General features: G+C 37.0%; 1 protein-coding gene across 3 annotated transcripts in view; it reads left to right on the top strand.

Moving 5' to 3' along the window:
• Positions 1-25,564, top strand: part of prkg1b (protein kinase cGMP-dependent 1b) — a 692,808-nt gene that overhangs the window by 590,479 nt on the left and 76,765 nt on the right. For 2 of the 3 annotated variants that reach the window (XM_028795416.2, XM_028795414.2), the window contains exon 8: positions 24,781-24,846. In XM_028795416.2, the coding sequence (XP_028651249.1) occupies positions 24,781-24,846 (66 nt within the window). Of the gene's footprint in view, positions 1-23,471; positions 24,060-24,780; positions 24,847-25,564 lie in introns of those variants that run through there. The other variant, XM_028795415.2, reaches the window with a different exon arrangement.

Genomic DNA, 25,564 nt, shown 5'->3' with positions numbered 1-25,564 from the left:
ATGTGGGAGGCAACTGTATTAGCCAATGAAGTTCTGCAGCATCATGCTTGCATATGTATGTTGATTAGCATGATCCACATATGAATGTTTCAGGGTGGCACTCGATACACAGATCAATAATACTCAACAGCAGTCTTGGCTTGAGAAAAGGATGTATATGGTAAGTTCAGTGCCTCAGTGCCTAATTCACTCCCCATTGTGAAGTGCCAATAATGGCAAGATATAACATATCTACCATGTTTGCAAAGAAATAAGTTCAACATGAAAAATACAAAACTTTAATTGGTAACTCAAAACTGTCCTTTAGAAAACATTCTGCCACGCCTGAACATCACACAAGATGTAAGATGTCAAACAGTGAGTCCAAAACATATCTCATTCTAACCAAATGTGGATTCTGAGTATTTTCAATTAATCAATTAATCAGTTTTCATTTTAAATGTGGACTTTTTTACACTGCTTATTCATTTAAGGTGTTTTTAAAGCAAACACCAGTAAGATGCAAAACAGAAATAAAATAAGTATAATTCAAACACAAAATAAAAGACATCAAAACAAATACTAGATAAAGCCTACAAATGGCCCAGCATTAAGTTAAAAATTGAAATGCTGGCAGAGTCTAATGGGTGGGGCCCTAAGTTATGATGTGTTACTCACGTAATAATAGAATAATAGAATATTAGAAATGAAATAAATACAGTGCATCCCCGGTGGCGCAGTTGTAGCGCTGCTGCCTTGCAGTAAGGAGACCTGGTTTGCTTCCTGGTCCTCCCTGTGTGGAGTTTGCATGTTCTCCTTGTGTCTGCGTGGATTTCCTCTGGGTGCTCTGGTTTCCTCCCACAGTCCAAAGACATGCAGGTTAGGTTCACTGGCGATCCTAAATTGTCCCTAGTGTGTGGTTGGTGTGTGGGTGTGTTTGTGTGCCCTGTGGTAGGCTGGCGCCCTGCCCTGGATTTGTTCCTGCCTTGTGACCTGTACTGGCACAAAAAAAATTGTGGGGCTCCAGCAGACCCCCGTGACTCTGTGTTAGGATATAGCAGGTTGGAAAATGACTGAGTGACTGACAGTGCCTCCCTTGATAGATGTGTAAATGATCCAATCACATTCGATGTTGAAAATGGTCGCCTTCTTCTTGCATATACAGATCGACATGGCACTCCATATTGGCAACAGGGTATCTGCAAGCATTGTAAGGGTGATAACAGCAATTTCCTGTTCAATGTTTCACTGTAATTGTTCCAATGTACAAGGCTTGTTCTTGTATACTTTTCCTTTCAGTGCTCCCCAAAGGAAGAAATCCGAAGGTGACAGGTCCGGGGAGCGAGGTGGCCATAGTCCCTTTGAAATGATTGCACAATTGCTGATGTGTGTTACTTACTTACGTGTGTTACCATCTTGCTGGAAATAACCTTCACTGATCATCCAGTTCATTCATAGATCAGTCAAAAAAAGCACCAAGCCTCACTCGTTTGTATGTTTATCCAGGGATACTGTGATCTTTGTTTCTTTTGGATTGCTTCATTAGTAATACATCATAACTCGGAGCCCCACCCATTAGAATCACCCTCTATTTACTGAAGTGATGTCCACTCTGTGTTGGAGTTGACCCACAGATTGGAAGGGGCACAAGCCATGTGGAGGCAGAAGGGCTACCTTAGTCTGACTCCTACTCCTGTACAATCAGCATATCCCCACGTCACTGGGGAGGACCTGACACCCCACACACAAGGCACGGTCATAGAAATGCTGCAATTGTGACCGACAGAAGATGCTTTTGTGACAATTTTAATGTCTCGGTTTGGTTTTACCAGTAAGTAAGGTCCCTGCCCTGCTGGACTCTGGTAGTGATCTTTGCATCATCCAATGCGATTTGCTCTGCAAGCAAGGAGTATGTAAACATTCACTGTGTTCATGGACACATTAAGGAGTATGGGACTGTACTACTCCCACTGAAACAAAAGGTAAAAACACTTTAAAATTTGGAATGCCGTGTTGGACTCTTCACCCTGGCCTTCCTTAGTTTGGAGAAGAAATGCCCATTTTCACGGGTCTTGACTGCCTGCAAAGCACCACTCTCTTTAGCAGAAAGAGATGGGCTCAGCATGGGCAAGGTCGGTCAAAAAGCCAGATTGGAGATTGAACCTGATTTGAGCAGTGAGGTTGAGGACAATCCCTCACCTGACAGCTGGAGGGCACTTCACAACAGGCACTTGTATTTTCAGTCTCCTCAGAGGGGGCTGTTGCTTCATGCTCTGTGGAAACACCCATGTCTTGGGAGGTCATCTTGATGCGGAGAAGACAAGGTGTTGCATTTCAAAATGCTTCTATTGGCTAAATATGGGTAGAGATGTGGAGCAGATTGAAAGTCTTGCCCAGACTGTCAAATTGTTTCAGTTCACAGAACCGCTAGGGCTCCCCTCTCACCAATGCCTATTTTGGATGTCCCTCTGGAGAGAGTTGGGTTAGACATTGTTGGTCCACTTCCCAAGAGTAAGAATGATTAGCAGTATATTCTCATGTTGCTTGATTATGCAATAAAATGTCCTGAAGTGGCTATTTTACAGAAGGCTGTTGCTAAGACTCTATCAGAAGTGTTATACTGGCATTCCACATGAGATTTTAACTGACTAGAGCACACCCTTTATGTCTTGTTTCATGAAACAAATATGTGAGAGCCCTGCAATTAAACAACTGAGCACCACTGTCTGTCACCTGCAGAGGAATGGCCTAACTGAATGATTTAACAAGCCTTTGAAACAGATGATTCGTCAGATGGCTCTTGATAACTCAACCTCTTGCGACAACATGTTGCCCTTTCTCCTGTTCGGCAATCGGAATCTTCTCAGGCATCTACTGGCTTTTGTCCTTTCAAATTGTTATTTGGCCGGTGGCAACATTTTTCAGGAAGAATGGATGGGGATTTGCACTGAAACTCATGGAGGGAGATTTGTCATTTTGGTTGTTTTACTCCAAGAACAATTTTCTAAATTGTCCTCTATCATGGTGGAACACCGGCAACATGAACAGGAGGCACAAATATGTAATTATGACAGGAAAAGCAAACTTTACACATTCAAAAGGGTGATCGGGTTCTTGTTCTGATTCTGTCTGACCCACATAAATTTCAGGTGAAATGGCTGGGTCCGGCAGTAATGGAGAAACGCTTGAGCCCGGTGAACTAAAAGGTGAGGGGTTTTTTGCCAAAGAAAGCCTGTGCAAGTCTTACATATTAAGCTTTCGAAGGAGTCACACAATCCTAATGAATTGTTGGCCACTTCTGCTACAGTCTCTCAGACAGAGGTTGCTATTGGTGATGATTTGATGGAAACTCAGAAAGCAGAGTTGCTGTCCCTGATCAGAGGAAACTCTGATGTTTTTTCAGCTTTACCTGACTGGATAGAAATTGCTGAACACAGAATTGTGACCAAGCCTGGTATTAAGATACAGATGCTTCCTTACCATATTCCAGAATCAACGAGGACTGTGATACGTGATGAAAAGAAACAGCTACTCGAGTTGGGTGTGATTGGCAAATGGCGCAGTCCAAATGTTTTAGTTCCAAACTAGGATGGTTCTATTCAGTTTTGTATAGATTTTAGAAGTTTGAATAAGATTTCCAAGTTTGATGTGTACCCAATGCCGCGTATTGATGACTTACTTGAGTTACTTGGGCAAGACTTATATATTTCCACCCTGGATCTCACAAAAGGGTATTGGTAGGTGCCTCCGGAGGAGTCCAGTTGTGATTAGACTGCATTTGCCACCCCAGATGGATTGTTTGAATTCACCAAATTCCCATTTGGTCTCTATGGTGTTCCGCTGACTTTTCAGGGGATGATAGATCAGATGAATCCCATTCTGCATTTGCTGGTGCATAGCTCAATGATGTGGTAATTTTCAGCAATGATTGATGGTCACACCTCGATTGCCCGCAAGCAGTGCTTGACAGTGTGAGGCTGACTGGGTTGACTGGTAACCCTAAGAAGTGTACGTTGGGTATGTTGTAAAATCATTTTTTGGGGTATTCTTTGGGGAATGATTTGTTTAAACCTGAGTAGGACAAGGTTTGTGAGGTGCTGGTATATCCACATCCAGAAATGCAGAAGCAGGTTCGTGCTTTCCTTTTTTACTGGTTATAACAGGCAATTCTTTCCAAATTTAAACATAGAGCCTCCCCTCTCACTGACCTGATGAAGGGCAGCAAAAACCACGGCATTGTCTGGACCAGTGATTGTGAGAGGTCCTTCTCTGACTTAAAGGCTGCTTTGTCTTCATTCCTGGTTCTACAGAATCCAGTCTTTTCTAAGGAGTTCATTCTACAGACGGATGCGAGTGCTTTCAGTTTGGGAGTGGTGTTTTCTCAGTGTTTCGATGAGGAAGAACATCTCATCGTGTTTCTGAGCAGGAAATTACTCCACGGGGAGTGTAAATACTTGACCATCAAGAAAGAATGTTTGGCAATGAAGTGAGTGGTAGAGCCCCTCTGCTATTACTTATGGGGCAGGTGGTTTACACTAATAACTGATCATGCCCTGCTCCAGTGGCTCTACCAGCAGAAAGGTACAAACTCCTGACTTACTAGGTGGTTTATTAGTTTACAGCCATTTGCTTTTGATGTTCAATAAAAATAAGATTTGAAAAAATGTCATTAAGAGAAACCAAAAGTAACTACAAAATCGAGCTTTCCATATAACAAAACTCCTAAATAGATTAAAAATTACTTAGGATGAAATAAAAGACAATACCTAATAAAATAAAAATTGTGGATGATCATAACACACACACTGAAAAATATAACACATAATGTGGAGGGGTTCATAAAAAGGCTGCGGTGGGTTGGCACCCTGCCTAGGATTGGTTCCTGCCTTGTGCCCTGTGTTGGCTGGGATAGGCTCCAGCAGACCCTCGTGACCCTGTGTTCGGATTCAGCGGGATGGGAAATGGATGGATGGATGGGTTCATAAAAAGGTTGGTAGAAACCCAAGACAGAGCTTTAGGTTATTGTGTAAAGTATGAATTCCATCTGTTTCATTATCAGATTTGTTTAATGCATTTGAGAGTTACAGTGTTCAGAGCCTTCACTGGCAATGTTAGGTGCAATGCAGGAATCAGCTCTGGGTAATGTTCCTGTTTATCATATCTATCCAGGGTAAAATGAACATGTACATCTTTGGGATATGGCAGGAAAAATGTATCCAAAGAAAAACCCATGCAGATATGAGGAAACTGTACACACTCCACACAAACCTTCAAAGCAAAGACTCATAGCTTTTCTGATATGTGATTATTTCCATTGAAAACTGTGAATAGTGTAAAACTCAGAAATGTCTGATATAGTTTTTGACATAAATAAGAGAAATGGTTAATACCACCTGACTACACAACCCTTAACCATTTAATAGTAATAAGATTAGCAGAAGGGATTCCATAGATCCGTGACAGTCAATTAAATCGAATCTAGTGTGACTTTGGCACCCGGATGTTGGCAAGCAAAGCTACTAGTTGGTTTTAAGAGAATTTAAAGAAGTGCCACTCTAGAGAAATGTACAGAGCAACTAATATGAGAGACACAGCATTTTTCACTTTGTCTTACATTTTAAATGCATTACCCTACCATTGTAATTTCCTAAATTTAATTTAGGAAGCAGTACTTACTGCAGTCTGGCTTTTCATCAGATGCCTCTTACTTCTCAGTTCTAATTAGGATAAGCACATCTTATTAGCATATTTAGCAAATCAATTGGACCTTTACTAATAGTTCTCTGTTCTTTCAAGTTTCTTTTAATCCTTAGCATGATTTACAAATCAATGTGTTGCTTTCATGTTAAGTAATTACAAATTGCCAGTAGTAGCCTAGAGTAGATTGAGTATATTACCATGTTTAACCCACAGCAGATTTACGGTATATATTGCAGTTTTTAATTTGAAGCAAATATCTAAGTAGACATAGTAGTAAAATGACCTTAACAACTAAAGTTATGGGAAATAGATTAAAAGATACAGGAAGCAGACAGGTGGAAGAGAGCGCATAGTCTAATAAAATTGGCTATAGAACAACTTGTTGCCTTTCAGGAAAGAAGAAGAGCACTGAAAAAAAAATCATACATTAAAATTTTAAAAATGTGTCTGAAACAATGAATTCAATTAAATATCCCCCGGGGAACACAAGTAGATAATGGTAATCTTTTCTTAAACTGAATACAGGCACACCCTAGAACAGCATACTCCATGAGGTATTGATTGAAAACGCCGCAAAAATTATCTGTGTTATATGATTAAGGAAGAGGAATGGGAACCATGGGACACTCATTTGTTGTTTAACATTGCATTTGCTCATCTTAACACACTACAAGGCTTCGATTTGCTTAACTCAACTTATGTGGTCAGGTGTGCTGTAACAGTCCAGACATTCACAGGATCAAGGAACTAGTACAGAACTAGCCTGATGTCTCACACAGAGAAACAGTTTAGAAGATGTCCTACCTGCAAAACCGAGGAAAGTCTTCCTTTAACTCGTTAAGATTAGATGACTTGTTTGCAAATTTGCTTAGGCATGGACCACATTGAGATTGTTATATACTTTACATTTACCTTCACTTTACATTTACCTTTGGACACCTTTATCCAAGGCGACTTACAACATTTGTGATACAATTTGTTACATTTCTTTTGGTTTTCCAATTGGAGCACAGGCAGGTCAAGTGACTTGTTCATGGTAACACGGTGTCAGTATCAGGATTTGAACCCACAACCTCAGGGTTTGAGGTCCAAAGCCTTAACCACTGCACCACACTTTTTGGGTATTCTATATAATGTATCTGCCACAGGCACAGAAACAAAGCCATTTGTGTCCTAGTCAATGACCATTAGGTTTCTCAGGAAACTGACAATCAAATAAACTTCAAAATAGCACAGCATAAAGGTTGACTGTCAACCAACAAACGTGTTATTTGGGACCACATGAATACCTGGGAATGAAAATCTGAATCCTATCTTTAACTTGATTAGATTCAATGTTCTCATGAGCATCATGTTACAGATTGTTAATCAATCAGAAATGGCAATCGAGCAAGCTTACTATGAGGAAAAGAATGTAAAACCCCAGGCTTCAGGAAGGAAAAATTTAAACAAGGGAAAACAATTAGACATCTGATAAGAATTGCTAACTCTAACATCCATCCATCCATCCATTGTCCAACCCGCTGAATCCGAACACAGGGTCACGGGGGTCTGCTGGAGCCAATCCCAGCCAACACAGGGCACAAGGCAGGGAACCAATCCCGGGCAGGGTGCCAACCCACCGCAGTAACTCTAACACATCTTGCAGAATTTTTTTTTCATCTTGTTTGATTTTTTTTTCTATTCATTTGTTGTGAGTATTCTTAAACCTTTATTTTTAAGTAACATGACCATATGTATATTTTGGATTAAATTGTTTGGGAAATATATTAATGTTTATGTATTTAATTGTAAGTGTGTCACACTGTCATTTTAGAGTCATCTTTTTGTTGGTGATCTGCTAGGATTTGCAGTACCATTGCTAAGGAATGCGTCCCAAGAAGCACTATACATCACATCATTAAGGCTCTGCTATAAAATTCAATGCAATGTTTAATTTGTCTGTCCAAGATTACGGATGTAAACCTTGAGCAGTGTTAGTCTTTAGCCCATGTATTCTGGTTAATGACTTATACCTAACTTGATCTGGTTCAAAGTCTTAGTGCTTTGGTTTTGTGATATTCCCATATTTTTAATAATGATCCCTGGCAATTTTTGTTTTGACTTTATTTACAGTTTAGCTCTCTGGATTTTACTTTTGATATCAATACTTTAATATTCTACAAAATTATTTTTGTTCTAGTTTCTCCAAAATGTGCACATTCCGGTCCGTTTTTAACAATGTCTTTGCAATTGTACGCAATGCACTGTGCCAGCAGACAAAACGAAGAGGACAGATGAAATTAAAAGATCTGACAGATCAAATCTGTGTTGTGGACCAGCCAAGCCACTTTGAGTATTCATGACTAGCATAAAAACATCAAGGCAAAACTAACTGGAGCATAAGTAATATTGCTGGTGGACAGCCAAACCTTTTTACCCAAATAGTAATGAGAAAGTCTATTGCATTTGTGATTTTCAAAAATTTTCAGTCAAGGTGACCATATCTTTAAATATATAACTTCATAAAACATCAAATTGTAAAATTTAATGAAAAAGGTAGTTTATAAAATATTATTTCATTTATAAGACTTTTTCTGGAATACTAATCCCAATATAAAAATATAATTATCACTATTATGGAAATAACTACATGAAAAGAGAAATACCACTTGAGGTATGGCTTGCTCCATGGGAAAAATGAAGTACTGATCTCCTAATGCTGTTTAAGGACACAGAATCTAGTTGTACATAATGGACCTCTTGCCATCTAGTGTCTGCCAGTCATGCCAGATCCCAAGGGACTGTGGTAATTGCAACATAATAACACACAGTGTACACTCTTGTGGCACTACAATTCTCAGGCCAACTACCATACCAGGGATTACAATGTTCAATACCTTAGACACAGCTGTGACTCATTGAGCTCCTCTTGTAACTGAAAACCAAACCTTAACGGTGAATAGGGTCCACATTATTAAATGTCCTTCTTGTGAAATACAGTATATAACCTGTGCCAGATTCACTTTCAACACAGAAACATTTAAAACACAAAAAAGTGAGTGAATATAGCCAAAAAAGTTGAGATTCATGAAAGTCATTTAATATGGTCATGGTATTTGAAAGTTGTTTTTTTAAGTTTTTACAGCATGAAACTCATTTTATTGTAAAGCTTTGCTACATGAATAGACAGCCCAATGCCCAATTTGGATTTTTCATTTTTACATGTGAGTGAAACAATCAAAAGTGGATGACGCTCACTTTGATTTCTAATCATGTATTTGCAGAATCTTCTTAATACAATTTCATGGTCCCAGAAAAGACAAGCCAATCCCAGCAGCCCAAGCGACAAGGCAGATGAACACCTTGAATTGGTGCTGATTCATGACTGGGCACATTAATTAATTCACACTGAGCTAATTTGGTGCTGTCGGTTAACCTAGCACACATTTTCTTAGTTGTGGAAGAAAGCCCAGTGAGGACATCTAAACTACACACACAGACAGTAACTTGCCATGGACTGAACAAGCAGTGGTGCTACGAGCTATACCATCCTGGCATCCATGTTTGTGTTTTTCTTAACTTTTATGTTTGTTGTTTTGTAAGTTAACATAGATATCGGTGCCTTCCCCTAATTTCCTTTTTCTGTGTCTACCCTTCAAGTTTGATTTTTTTCATTGCCCCTAGATGGTTCACTTCATAATGTTTTAAAATATTGCTAGAAAAGAAATAAAAAAGAAATTTTTCAAATTTAATAATTATTGGTGTGTTTTATATTTAAATTGTATTTTTTTTTAAAAAGAAAATCTTTTCCTGGGGTACATTAGTAAAATTCCCAGGCTTCATGAAATAGTAATGTAAATTGTTCTGGGAATCGGTTCAAAAATGCAGAACAAGTGGAGTGATGTTAATTATACTTTTCCATTGCCAGGTACTTCTCTTAAATGGGGGGATTAAGAGTACCACTCTCATACTGTACTGTCTGCTGGTCCTCTACCCACAGCAGGTGGCAGTTTCCTCACTCGCTGGACCCCATTTGACATCTAATAAACAAAGCATTGAAACTGCACCAAAGCGGACAGCATGTATTTTTGCAGATGATGCTCTTTCAATAAAACAAATGAAGAGAGCTCTATTGCTTGCAGTGTGCAAGTGACTGCTTATGTAACATTCTAAACAGATCTTGAAAAATGAGAGAGCAATTTGTCCTTGAAATATGATGATAGCATAAAATTCAGTATCAATTAGTGTATATAGGCAACTGGTATAATTCACTAAAATAACTCTAAAGGCTACAATGAACACAAAAGTAAGGAGGTGAATCGAATCATAAAAATAGTCTACAGGAATTTGAGAGACTGCAACTTTGGCACTGGCTCAGAGGAATTTCTCAAACAGTACAGCTGTTAGGCTGAACTGAGCTAGTCTGTTTCTCAGTAAACAAGCTGACATCCTTGAAAAAATGGGCCATGAGCCATAACTGTCTTAACAGATATGTATTTGTTTCAAATGGGAGATAACTTCCTGCATTATTTCCTACATCATGTTATGGTTATTAAGCAGAAGGTACATAAGCAGTCATTTAACCCAGAAAAGTCCAAACTATGATGTGAAAGTGTTGCTGGTTTTATTTAATTATTGTATGTTTAATCTGTAATATTTGTTACAAAGAAAATCTTATGGAATAGTGTCAAGACATTTAAAGAAATCTAAATTGAAAGTGTATCTGCATCTTTAAGACACATACATTCTAAATATATCTTACCTTATGCTTACTTTCCTCCACTATCTACTACAGATGGTTTATTATAAATTGCTATAAGTGACTAGGTAAATATATCAAAGCTATATCACAGTTTGCACAATAATCACATTCAGATAATATAAAGTCACTCTGGAGACAGAACCATGCAGTCTCAGACAATTAATGTGAGTCAACCCTAGATAGAGTGGCTGTGCACAGTCTTCATTTGTGCAAGAAATGTTCAGAATTGTACATTGCCATTTATTTCTGTTGACTTACAGTAGACTGTTAAAAGTGGATGCTTGATTAGACTCCAAGAGATCTGCAGGAGATATCTTCAAATGTCACTGTCCCTCATATGTTTTATCTATGCCAACATATCAATTGTACTAGACTACAATTATCCTAAAATATTAAGCTGCACATCATAAATTTTCATAATTTAATGGCCTTGGAATAATACCAAACTAAACATTCTAACAGGATAACCTTCACAACACAATTAGCTCACAATCTCGTTTTGGTTAATAGAAGAAATCCTCACCTAATAACTATGGTGTGATGGGAAAGGAATTTCCTGCATTGTCTTGAATTATAAATAAGGTTAAGTATAAAGTATACTCAACAATGAACAACTCAGTAATTATGAAAGCATCTATCACTCTCTCTCTGTCTCTTTAAATGTGATGTCCAATGTACAGTAGATGTTGGTGATCATGGTCATCCATCTGTCTCTTTTCCCTTGCCATTCTAAAAATCTCAATACAACTCATGTCATTCCTGAACCATCTCACAGCATTTCAACTGATGGTGTTTATCTGCCTTCCTCTTGCTGTCTTCCCATTGATTTTATTCAGCAATGCAAAACTTTCAATGCCTCCTGCTCTGATTGTATGTCCCAAATATTTTAATTATTTCTTTATCTCACTTATTAAATGTCTTTTCACCTGTGCTTTATTAGATACATCTTTGTTTCCTAATCTGTCCATGATTTTTTTAGCATTCTTATAAAAAAAAAAACACAACTCACAGCTCTCTACTATAGCTTCATTCTTTTGCTCACAGTCCATATTTTACAATTGTACATTTAGGGGGGGGGGGGAGAGAAAGAGATCAGGCTATATCCAATGTATCCTTTTAATCCTTATAATTATACCAGTTAAGACTATAAAATGACATCAAAAACCCAGAATCAATATCTCCATGATGGGACGGTCAACTTTGTGAGCTGGAATGTTAAAGGTCTGAATCACGAATTAGAGAGAAAGAAAGTATTCTCTCACCTAACAGGTTTAAACGCTAAAATAGTATTTTTACAGGAGACCCATTTAGTAAGCAAGGATCAGTTCCGTCTGCAAAAAGACTGGACTGGCCAAATGTTCCATTCTAGCTTTACAAATAAAACTAGAGGGGTGGGAATTCTCACACATAGAACAGTCCCATTTGTAGCATCAGATGTAGTATCTGATCCGGAAGGGAGATATGTGATGGTCATGGGCAACTTATTTAACTGTAAAATGATCTTGATAAATGTTTATGCACCTAATGTCGATGATAAGGAATTCATACAAAACATATTTGCATCCATCCCCAATGTGAACACTCATAAAATTATAATGGCCGGGGACTTTAATTGTGTTTTAAATCCACTCTTAGATAGGACTCCTGTCACAGGGGGGACGACATCTAACACTGCAAAGATAATTACACAGTTTGTAACTGACCACAACTTATCAGACCCCTGGAGGTTTCTAAACCAAAACTCAAGAACATATTCTTTCTACTCACCAGTACATCATTGCTACTCAAGAATAGATTATCTATACTAATTAATAAAAGGCAAAGCCCTCACTGACTCACTGACTGACTGACTGACTCACTCACTCACTCACTCACTCATCACTAATTCTCCAACTTCCCGTGTAGGTGGAAGGCTGAAATTTGGCAGGCTAATTCCTTACAGCTTACTTACAAAAGTTAGGCAGGTTTCATTTCGAAATTCTACGCGTAATGGTCATAACTAGAACCTGTTTTTTGTCCATATACTCTAATGGAGGAGGCGGAGTCACGTATCGCGTCATCACGCCTCCTACGTAATCACGTGAACTAAAAACAAGGAAGAGATTTACAGCACGAGTCAAACGCAGGAACGAATGTAAATGACGTTAATTTTTGAGTGTCTTTTAATACTGTGTAAGCATACATATTAACACGTGCAATTAAACGTGTGCATTTACGGGGTGATTTCTCAGGCTTAAAAGCTCGCCTTTTATCAAACGCGGGAACAAAGGTAAATGACGTTGTTGAGTGTCTTTTAATACTGTGTAAGCATACATATTAACACATGTGCAATTAAACATGTGCATTTACGGGGTGATTTCTCAGGCTTAAAAGCTCGCCTTTTATTAAAAAGGTAAATGCAAACTGTTTTCATTCTGAAGGGCACAAACCACGTTAGATTTCAGACGTTAAACGCGCAAAAATGTCGGTACACCAGATAAATAAGCGCAACATATTATCAGTTGTATTGTATGCTTATAATACATATAGAAATGTGTTAATCGTTAACTAATATTATGGGATGGTGTTTTTCGACTCGCGCCTTGATTTAAACGATTGCATTTCTTGGTGGGTTTGCGTAGCTTATTGTCAATACCTTTACACCTCTTTTTAAGACTTAATTTAAAAAGGTTTTCTTTTCTTCTTAATTAAAATGTAAAAGCAGTACTTCACCGCTGCAAAGCCCCTCTAGCGCTGACGTCCGAGGTTCGATTACCGTAAGCGAGTGCAGTGAGTGTGTACGCCTGATGAGCCAAGAATAAGGGGGAAAGACGTGTCACGTACTCTTTGCATTATTTGACAGTAAACTATTTTCATCCATTCTATGATCTGCTTCTCACAACTGAAGGCACCGTGGCTGATGTTACCTCACTTGCTGGCCAACCATAAGCGTTACCTGGTAGGTAACCAGCCACTCACTTCACTCCCTTACGGGAATCGAACCTCGGACGTCAGTGCTACAGGCGAAGCCCATGAAATTGCGCCATGGCGTGTGGTTCGTTTATTTGACAACATGTAGATCGGGGTAATTACATTCACGGCATTCGTAGTCTGATTCACAATCTGATTGTATGGGTGGTTACCTACCAGGTAACGCTTATAGTTGGCCAGTAAGTCAGCTCGAAGTGATCACTCGAGTGAAGGCAGCTTCACAAAAAAACAGATCCTTAACAAACTGTTATTAGTATATTTTCCCTCAATTTAAAAAGGTTTTCTTTTCTTCTTAATAAAAATTTAAAAGCGGTACGTGCGAAGCGCGTGGATTTGACCGACTGACACATTCAGACATATTCATGAGTGCAGGTACTTCGGAAAGAAAGCACCGTGTAAACCTAAAGTTTAAATTAAGTTCATAGACCTACAAAAGGTTGCCATTGATTTGAGGCAAGATTGCTTTTCTCCTGTACAACTATACGTTGCATTCTCAAGAGTGTGCTTGCACGGCTTCGGATATAGATATATATATATATATATGTATGTATGTCTATATATATATATGTAAGCTTATAAGTACTGCCTTACTTCTCTTTAAGAAAGGAAGATGTAATGATACTTGATTTAAACGATTCCATGTCTTGCTGGGTTTGCTTAGCTTATTGTCAATATCTTTACACCTTTTTTTAAGACTTATTGACTGAAACGGGCTTTCACGAAAAAAGTTAGGGCTTTGCTACAGGATACACCCTCCACAAGTTAAGCAAGTAAAAATAAAATATATATTTCTGTTTTATTTAAACCTTTTAAGTTCGTATGCATAGCCCCATTTGGCTGTTTTAGTTTTTTTTTTCTTTCTTCAGTAATATTTAATCTCCTTAAAGAAAAAGAACATATGCATTTTACTTTTTTTGTATCTCTTTAGTAATATTTTAGTGTAAAAGGATAACCAGTATTTAAACCTTTTATGTTACTTTATAAATTTATTTTACACAATGTTGAAAAATTAATAAGAAAGCTACATATTTTGGCAGTTGCTGCTTTAATTTTCAATGAAATGAAAAAAGCTCTCCAAGAGAAAACGTCAATGAAGAAGAAACAGTTTGCACTATCTAAAAAGGAGAAACCCTCATTTATAAAGGTTTGCTGCAGATGACTTAACTGAAAATAAATTAATAGTTCCTATGTGTATAATACATATTTATCTATTTTACTTATGCCTTTATTCCACCAACTTACAACATCTGAAGTACAATTTGTTACATTACTTTTGTTTTTTGCAGCACAGGCAGGTGAAGTGACTTCCTCAGGGTCACACAGTGGTGTCAGTACCACGATTTGAACTGACAAGCTCCGGGTTTACTGAAATATTACTGAAGAAAGAAAAAAAAAGAAAACGGGCAAATAGGGCTATGCATACAAATGTCCATCCATCCATTATCCAACCCGCTATATCCTAAATACAGGAGCCAATAAGTAGATATGTATATATACAGTATATATATCCATCCATCCATTTTCCAACCCGCTGAATCCGAACACAGGGTCACGGGGGTCTGCTGGAGCCAATCCCAGCCAACACAGGGCACAAGGCAGGAAACAATCCTGGGCAGGGTGCCAACCCACCACAGGACACACACAAACACACCCACACACCAAGCACACACTAGGGCCAATTTAGAATCGCCAATCCACCCAACCTGCATGTCTTTGGACTGTGGGAGGAAACCGGAGCGCCCGGAGGAAACCCACGCAGACACGGGGAGAACATGCAAACTCCACGCAGGGAGGACCCGGGAATCGAACCCAGGTCCCCAGATCTCCCAACTGCGAGGCAGCAGTGCTACCCACTGCGCCACCGTGCCGCCCCCAGTATATATATATATATATATATATATGTGTGTGAATGTATGTATGTATGTACTGTATATATGTATGTATGTATGTACTGTATATATGTATGTCTATATTTATATGTATGTATATATATATGTAGATATGTAAATTTGTATATGTATATGTGAATGTGTATATGTATATATATGTATATGTAGATATGTGTATATGTAGATATGTATATATATATATATATATATGTGTGAATGTATGTATGTATGTATATATGTATGTCTATATTTATATGTATGTATATATATATATGTAGATATGTAAATTTGTATATATATATATATATGTATATGTGGATGTGTATATGTATTTATATGTATATGTAGATATGTGTAGATATGTATATATATGTATATATGTTTATGTATATATATGGTTACATAACCTCTTTAACACACTACTTCTCCGCTGCGAAGCACGGGTATTTTGCTAGTATATGTATATATGTCTGCGGTGGGTTGGCACCCTGCCCAGGATTGGTTCCCTGCCTTGTGCCCTGTGTTGGCTGGGATTGGCTCCAGCAGACCCCCGTGACTCTGTGTTCGGATTCAGCGGGTTGGAAAATGGATGGATGGATGGATGTTTACATAACCTCTTTAACACACTATTTCTCCGTTGCGAAACATGGGTATTTTGCTAGTTTCTTTATAGATAATAATTTCTTGCCTGCGATTAAATCTTGCAAGTACGATGCTATTATTATTTCCGACCATGCACCTCTGACCTTGGAGCTAAAATTACTATGCCCCACACACTCACCTCGTAGATGGCGTCTTAACCCACTTCTATTAGCAGACGAGAACTGTACAGAATTTATATCCAAACCAATCAGTTTCTTCCTAGAGACAAACACATCCTCAGAGGTCTCTGCAGGAATACTCTGGGAAACTCTAAAGGCCTTCTTAAGAGGACAGATTATTTCATATCTCTCCCACAGGAATAAATTAGAAACTAAGAAAGTATCAGAACTAAAAAGTGAAATTACTAGAATAGATGAGGAACATGCCAGGCTTCCAAGCGAGGCTCTACATAGGAAAAGGCAGGCTCTACATTCAGAACTCATCCTCTTGACAACTAAAGAAACTGAACAACTAATTTATAAATCCAGACATCATTACTATGAATATGGAGAGTAAGCTAATAAGCTTTTAGGTCAACAAATCCACAAGCAAAGAAGTTCGCAATTCAATCCCAGTAATCACCAACACGAACGGAGATGAAATGATTGACCATAAAAATATAATGTACACATTTAGAGACTACTATAAATCCTTATATTCTGAGTGATATGAGTTCAAAGAAGACAACACACAATCTAATGCATTTCTGGATACATTACAGTTACCACAAATAGATACTTTTTATGCGGAGGAACTGGATAAACCTCTGGCGCTATCAGAATTACTAGATGATATAAAGTCACTTCAAGGCGGGAAAGCAGCAGGCCCTGATGGCTACCCTGCAGAATTTTATAAGAAATTCTCCGCTCAGCTAGCTTCCCTCCTATTAGCAACATTTACAAAAGCTAGAGACAATCAAATTCTACCTCAAACTTTTCGCCAAGCATTAAGCACCGTCTTCCCTAAACAAAATAAGGACTTATTACAATGTGCATCATACAGACCAATTTCACTTCTGAATAATGATGTTAAGATACTCTCAAAAATCATAGCTAGAAGGATGGAGAAAGTGCTGCCTTCGGTAGTATCACAAGATCAAACTGGATTTATCAACGGTCGACACTTATCCTCCAATCTTCGACACCTGTTTAATGTAATATACTCACCAACAAAGTCAAACACCCCAGAAATATTATTATTGGATGCAGAAAAAGCATTTGACATGATTGAATGGAAATACCTTTTCACTACATTAGAGGTTTGGGTTTGGCCTGAACATTTGTGCATGGATCAAACTACTGTATACCAATCCAGAAGCTTCAGTTTGTATTAACAATATTTGTTCAGACAACTTTAAATTAGAACGTGGTACCAGACAAGGATGCCCCTTGTCACCCCTGCTATTTGCAATCGCCATTGAACCACTGGCGGTTCACTGTTGAAATGCAGATCAGATAAATGGGATTATTAGAGAAGGACTGGAACAGAAAATTTCTCTATATGCAGATGATATGTTACTGTATATATCAGACCCACAAAATTCTCTTCCTGCAGTCTTAACAGCACTTACAGAATTTCAAAAGATCTCTGGTCTCAGAATTAATTTGAATAAAAGTGTACTCTTTCCAGTGAATTCTCAAGCACACAATATTAGATTGGACACCCTACCTTTTATCATTGCAGATCAGTTTAAATACCTAGGGGTAAACATCACAAGTAAACACAAAGCTCTTTATCAACAAAATTTTGCTGGCTGTATGGAAAACATTAAGCATTCCAATATACATCAATAAATCATTCTTTAAGCAATTAGATTCAACAATAACCTCATTTATTTGGAACTCAAAACATCCACGTATCAAAATAGCGACCCTACAAAGACCTAAGGCAGAGGTGGCATGGCTCTACGTAACTTTCAGTTTTATTACTGGCCAGCAAACATACAAGCTATAATAACCTGGACACAAATAGATGAACATACACAGGCCTGGTCCGCAATAGAAGTAAAATCCTGCAGTACTTCTTTATATTCCCTGCTTTCTGCCCCAACAAATGCAAGGTATCGGCAATATACTAATAACTCAATTGTGCTTCACTCACTCAGAATATGGAACCAATGTAGAAAGCATTTTAAGATGGAGAAGCTTTTATCTGTGGCACCTCTACAAGAGAACCACCTTTTTCAACCTTCGCAAACATACAGTATGCAGTTTTTAATTATCTGGAAAAGATTTGGGATTAAATTGCTCAGAGATCTTTATATAGACAACATCTTTGCATCCTATGAACAATTACATTCCAAATTTAACTTTCCAGATACACATTTCTTTCACTATCTTCAAATTAGGAACTTTGTTAAACAGAACCTGCCCGATTTTCCTCATTTTGCACCCTCGTCCACGCTGGAAAAAATACTGCTCAATTTCAGGGACTTAGACACCATCTCTGCAATATATAAAATTATTTTACAGTCCCTCCCTTTCAAAGATCCAAGAGGACAATGGGAAAAAGATCTCTTAATCAATATAGCAGAAAAGGAGTGGAAAACAGCAATGCAGAGACTTCACTCGAGCTCCATATGCGCAAAGCATACAATTATACAACTCAAAATTATATATCGAGCACATCTATCTCGCCTAAAACTGTCCAAAATGTTTACAGGGCAAGATCCAACCTGCGAACGCTGCAATCAAGTCCCAACCTCACTGGGTCACATGTTCTGGGCCTGCGCCAAATTAACATCATTTTGGACCAAAATTTGTAAGTGCCTTTCAGACAGCCTTGGTGTCACAATCCCTCCTAACCCATTAACAGCTGTGTTTGGTGTTCTTCCAGATGGTTTTAAAGTGGAGAAGGACAAACAAACTGCGATTGCATTCACTACACTTTTGGCACGCAGACTTATTTTGCTGAACTGGAAGAATCCTAACGCTCTTCTTTTAAGTCAGTGGGTAACCAATGTTTTATACTATTTGAAATTGGAAAAAATCAAATATACAGTTAGAGGTTCTGTACAGAATTTTTTTAAAACCTGGCAGGATATAATCAATAAAATTTTAGAATAAGCTCTTAAAGTACCGAGGAAACAGTTATCTCTGCATCTCTTTTTCCTCTCCATTCATCTCTACTGGCCTATTAAACTCATCAATTTAGGTATGTCTACAAGCCTTAAGGTTTACTCTGTTGGCCATGCTCTCTCTCTTTGGGGTTGGGGGCGACTTGTTTTCCTTGTTTTTTTTTTTCAATCCTATTATTTGTAAAGAAATGATTGATTTGTATGAATTATTACAATAAAATTATAAATATAAAAAAAAAGATAGAGCAAATGTAACACTTTAGAATGTTCACCTTTGCTTTCACTGTTATGTGTTCAACTAGCACTGTTTAAAGTGAACATTGCCATAAAATATTTGATTGGTGAAGCTCATACAAATAAAACATATGGACACTCCTTTAGATTGCTGAAATTGAAAATTGTGGCTATTATTTTAATGACCCTATTTTATGGTGCACTACTATATGTTGTTGTACAGTTTTCACAACAGAAGTTTAATTGCTTACCGATTATGCCTGCCCATAATGTGAAGTTCAAACAGACACTTGACACCAATACAGATCGTTCACAGGTTTCTAATAAAGCTGGTGGCATTCACTTGGAACTTTCTAATAGATCCTCTTTATAATTACTTGGCTCTGAACACATCTTTAATTTGATGTTTGCATAGGGAGTTGGGGTTTGTGTGTTTTATTGAAAATCTGAACTCTGAGAAAGTTGGGCAGGTGTGTATTGCTTTGAAATGATATATACCTCTAAGTGCATTCCATTAAAATCCTGAGACTAAGATACAGCATAACATACTACAAATAAATGCCCTTCTAGTAAATTGTAGGCTTCAGTTATTGTGGTTTGCTGTTGAGATAACCCTTAAATTCAATGAAGCATTAAATGGAAGTTGTTGTAATGTACATTACTTCAGTAAGGAGAATTTAGACAAGCCGTCTGGAAATGTTTTTCTTCGAAACAAGAGGCAAATGTTTTAGCTGTTAAGCTTACCTCCCTAAATAGTAGATATCACAGCCTGTTTACATGACTTCATTAAAGGCACAATATACCTGAAGTGTATTAGCATCATCTTCACCCTCTGACCACTGCCTTTGTAAAGAAGCATTTGCTGTTTTCTTTCTTTTTAAGGTCATCAGTTTTACCTATACCACCATTTTACTTTTCTTAGAGAGGACTTGTTGTGTGTCAGTGAGCATTGTCTCCAATTATCTAAAAGCTTTACGATTAAATGGTTTAAAAAAGATGTAAATCAATTCAAGAAATCTGTATGTGAATTCAATATAGTTTTAAGCTGACAGCTTTTTAATTATGCCTTTACAGGAAATAATTTAAAGCTGCATTAAATAATTTATGAATGTCTGTCTTCTTCTTCTTCTTCTTTCAGCTGCTCCCATTAGGGGTTGCCTTGAAGTCATGTATATTTCTAAGATAGACTGGTGTACCATTGCGTGTTACTTCTTGCCTTGCCCCCATTGTTGCAGCAAAAGCTCCAGCTCATGACAGCTTGTAAAAGAGTAAGCAGGTTTAGGAGATGGACAGGCATTGTAGATATCTTTGTTAAGCTTTGTTGGGCTGAATGGCCTGTTCTCATCTAGATTGTCGTAATGTTTTGATTTATCTTAACATTCTTAAAATAGTTCAAGTTTTTTTGAATGATGTTCCCTTTGATAATGGACTTTAACAATTCTTTTTACATGCTGTACAATCTTGGTGAAAATAAAGGAAAAATGATGAACGTTTTATGGACAATTGTCTTTTTTTAAACTCAAGTCAGTCTTTAAACTTCAGGTTTTCATGTGCTTTTCACCTAGGCCTCTGACTCAGTCTTATTAGTCTACTTCATTTTCTCAAGACTTTATACTACATAAAATGTGTATATTATTTAAGGATGGTTAGCGTGGCATCTCCAGAACTCAAAAATGAAGTTCTGGGCTGGGTAGAAGAAAAGATCCACCAGAACGTGAAAGTTCAGCCAAGAGAAATGGTTAGCACTGGTACCTGGACTGGTATAAAGGGGTGCACTAGACATTCATATACCTGAAGGGCCTGAGAAAGTCTGCACTAGCATCAATTTTATGTTGGCCGAGTCCTTAAATAATTTACAGAAAGGAAGCAAGGCAAGATAGTGAAGAGGAACCACTATAATTAGGAGTTTATTGGACATATAATATAGGTGATATATATATGGATGTTCAGCAGCAGAGGTCTGGAGGATCTGCACATCTTCATGGAGGAGAGGTTTGGTCATCTTAATGACTAGATGACAGCAGGGTAACTTAAATGTAGTGTGTAGGAGATCTGTTGGCTTTTGGCAAAAGCAGACAACCTCAGGTCTTAAGGATGAAGGATACCTAGAGCCATAACTAGCTGGAGCAGCCAGGTTGATAACTATAATTTGTAAGGTGGCTTCTGATCCCAGCGACTCAGAATAAGGTTTGCATTGTATTTGCCATTATAGTTTGTGTTTTGTCTCATCCTTACTGAGGGATGTCATTTTTTTGCTCCCATTTACATTTAAATGGGCAACTCTAATATTTACATATTTGTTTATTCTCATTAGTACTAGTCTTTGCCTGTCTGTTAATGAAATGTCCCTGAACACAGCAGGCTAAGATCAAATACTGACAACTAAATTAGGTGTAAATATATTATTAGCAGATTACTAGTGCACTTTCTATGCATGAATGCAAAATATGAAATACAATTCCTGCCGTTGGGTTTATGTGAAGTGGTGTATTCAATTTGCCTAATTTTAGCACCTTAGCATAAGATCATTCCGTCCTTTGCCACAAAATTTTGTTTACTTTCGGGGACACAAGTGGGAAAGCTCTAAGAGTTAGGATTACATATCGCCTGAGCGCACACTATCGATAGGAATACTGCTAGCATTATTTTGCTTGCTATCAGATTTATGGCACTGTGCACCATTAGATGACTTTTTGTTGGCTTCTTTCAGTTTAATTCACCATGAAGGATTTATGTAAGCAGTTACTGGATTTCACCTTAACTGGCTTTGAGGATAAAATACTTTCTTCAGTGTGTATTTTGTATGTTTACATTTATGAAAGTCAACTGTGGCCGCAATTTCGTTGTAATAATTCCATTATTATTAAGCATGCTTTGAAATTTTGACATGAAAGAGCTATCATTATATTTTACATTATTATGTCACAGCAGTTACCTTTAATGAATCATGAAATCTCTAAGCCTTCTGTTCGAAGTACTAATCTGTTCACATCTTAAGTGAACTTGACCAATTTATGTACTGCTCAGTATATTGGAGTGTAGCTGTACAGAAAGCCATCCCTTATGCATTCTTCATTACTGCTGCTGGAGTGATGCCTGTGTTTGTCTAATCCTGTGAAATAGTTGTCCTCACGTGTTTTCATTCTTTCCAAATAACTTTGATGCCAGTCCAAAAGTGTGCATATGCTGAAACACCGTAGATACGGCGTGTGCTTGGGGGTATGATCCCAGTTCACAGTTTGCCAGAAAATACTATGCAGTATGTAACATGATCACTTTTATAAGATATGAAAAAATGATACACACCAAGAAGTTGCAAATGAGAACATGTCAACACCAATTGCACATTTTCAGGTTTGAATATGATGAATTAGTGAGTGCTACAGCCAGATGGTAAAAACAAAATTTTTAAATCTTTTAGTTTAATGCTTTACATGTATAAAATCTGAGGATGCTTATTGTTTATGCTAGGGATAAATAAAGTGTACTCAAGTCTTAACACAATCTATTGGACCTGATTTCATGTTAGCATAATCGGGCCAGTCTGTAGAATGTTTTTATGTGTACATGGCCACTGTGAGTCAGGGTGCCCTGTAATGGATGGCTGTGCTATCTACTGTCAGTTCCTGCCTTGCACACAATGCTACAACCCAAGACCCTGTGCTTAAATAAGTCTGTTTGAATAATTTTTTTTCATTGAAAAATCTGTTCATGTATAACATTAGAAAATCATTTAATTCAGTGATGTTTCAGTCTTTCAAGCATTGTATCAAATACGTTTTGCAAAATCTGCACACTTATGTTTTCTTTTGTGACTTTCTTCATAGGTTCAAAGGCAAAAATATTCAGTTCACATTTGTATAGTAGTAAGTGTTAGTGATTTATACTGGAAAATGGATTTTTGTTATCCTCAAGACTATACATACTTATTTGGGCAATTGTTTTAATGAATCTAATTTTAAAAACATATCTGTGCCACTAAATTGCTAATTTTAGCAATACATACAGCACAATATATTTTTTGTTTCAATTCTGCGAAACTGAGGCAAGTTTCCCAAGTGTTATTATAAACCGCTTATTGTCAGGTATTATAATTCTCAAATAATTGGGATAAGATTATATGTACTAGCAGTTAGTTGAAGTGGATCTTACAATTGTTTTAAAGTATAAACATGGAAACCTCTGCTTTAGGCACTATGATTCAGTCTTGATTGTGATTGGTCACTAGCAAGAGAACACAAAGACACAAAACTGGCTGAAAGTCTAACTGGGGACAAACAGGTGCCCATGATACATTGTCAGCCAGGGTGAAGATGTTATTTACATGGTGGTGACACGTACAGTGGTATAGGATTAGGACCAGGATTTAATATGCAGAATGCTCGTGGCACTTTGAACAGCCGGCTGCCAAGATGAGACTTTTAACTTTTGCTTCACCATGGTCCTATGTGACTTGCAGATTTTGCTTTGCTTGTACTTCCCAGTACTATCAAGTGCAAGCCTCAGTCAGCAGCTGTGACCTTTGAGGAAGGCTGTCAGGGACCGTGATAGAGCTGCTGCAATAAACCATAGAGTATTACTAGAAAGAAAGAAAGAAAGAAAGAAAGAAAGAAAGAAAGAAAGAAAGAAAGAAAGAAAGAAAGAAAGAAAGAAAGAAAGAAAGAAAGAAAGAAAGAAAGAAAGAAAGAGGCAGTGTAAATTGTACTATATGCATCTCGTTGAATAGTCCTGAACACATAATGGATTGTCCAGATTCTGACTCTTCTGACTGGGATGAGTCCTCGTTTGAGGAAAATTCAGACGAGGATCAACAGAACTGTACCGAGTTAGTGTTCATTAACTGAAAAATTGACTGCCAGTGTAACATGAGTGAGTTGTGTGTGATTGTGTTTCATTTATACAAGAGTGTGAAAAACTTTTGTCTCTTGTGAAAAGTGTTCTCCTAGTGATTTAGGAGTTTTCCACTTGCATTCATTTTATTGATCTAACCAACACAAATTAATATTTTAATGGTAAAATTATTTGTAGTATAAATACACTATAAAAGATTGGGAGTAAAGGTATTTTCCCATCTTGTAAGTAAAAGTAAAAATTTGTTTAAAAAATGACAATAATTGTTTTGCATCTGGGTTTGACAGATATTTGTAAGAAACAAAAAAGTGAGATAATTGTATGTAATGATATTTTATGATGATTTTTTCCTCGAAATGTTATGGTGCAGTACATTTTTAATTGACTTTTAAGAAATAACTATTGATTGCAAGTGCTTTTGTGTGTATCCACATATATTTGTAAAATAAAGCATATATATTTCTAAGTGTGTGTTTGGTGTATATGTTTTAGCTATGCACCACAGGAACATATAGAAAATAAATATTCTCGATTATAATTTAATTCAGTTCAGTACTCTTCACTGAATAAACTTCAGTAACTGAAAGATTTGAGTCACTGCTATGAATTTGTTCCTCTTAAAGTTAAGATTTATATATAAGAAACCTTTTTACATTCATTAATTAATTTATTTTCTTTTGTTGTTTTTGCAATAGGGAAGATATAAGGACAGCTAATGTTATTGCTGCTGAAGCCGTGACCTGTTTGGTTATTGACAGAGAGTAAGTAAACATGAAAGCAATGATTCTTATATAATTTATATAAAGTGTATATTTAAATAACCACCATCAGAAAGCAAAGTCATATGTAAAAAATAAAATACTTTTAAGATACAAAATACTGTTTGAACATGGTACTGTTATGCCCATGAGACAAAAATATGAATGTGTATTTGTTTCAAAACTATTATGTATACACATGTTAAAATTCCCTTCTCTTTTTTATTTTTTAAGTTTCTTAATTTTGTGCACAAAAAATATCTTCACTATAGAAATTTATTGCAAAACCACTTTTATGGTTCTGACTGAATTAAATAATTTTGAGCCTCAGAGGAAAACATCATTAAAGGTCATTATTTTTTATTATCATTCTATGACAAAAAGTGCACATTTTTAATTCATATATTTGTTGCCTATAATCTGTAACTGACCGATTTCATCCTTTTAAAACAAACATCGATTTGCTGTTGTGCGCAACACTACGTTTTTTTTTTCACGAACACCAGATTTTGAGAAAAAAAAGCTATAAGCATGGTGTTTATTTAAAGAAAGGAAAGTTATCTTGGATTATTAAAATATAACAAAGAGTAAACTATGTTTGCTTACATTGTAATAGATATCACATAAGTAACATTTTACTGACTAGTTTTAGCAATATCAAATATTAAGGTTTTTTTTTAAATGCACATGTTATAAATAAACTTACTTCTGTGTTATTTTC

Source organism: Erpetoichthys calabaricus, chromosome 2, assembly GCF_900747795.2.
Source record: "Erpetoichthys calabaricus chromosome 2, fErpCal1.3, whole genome shotgun sequence".
Lineage (NCBI taxonomy): Eukaryota > Metazoa > Chordata > Cladistia > Polypteriformes > Polypteridae > Erpetoichthys > Erpetoichthys calabaricus.
This window is presented reverse-complemented; position numbering and strand designations above follow the sequence as displayed.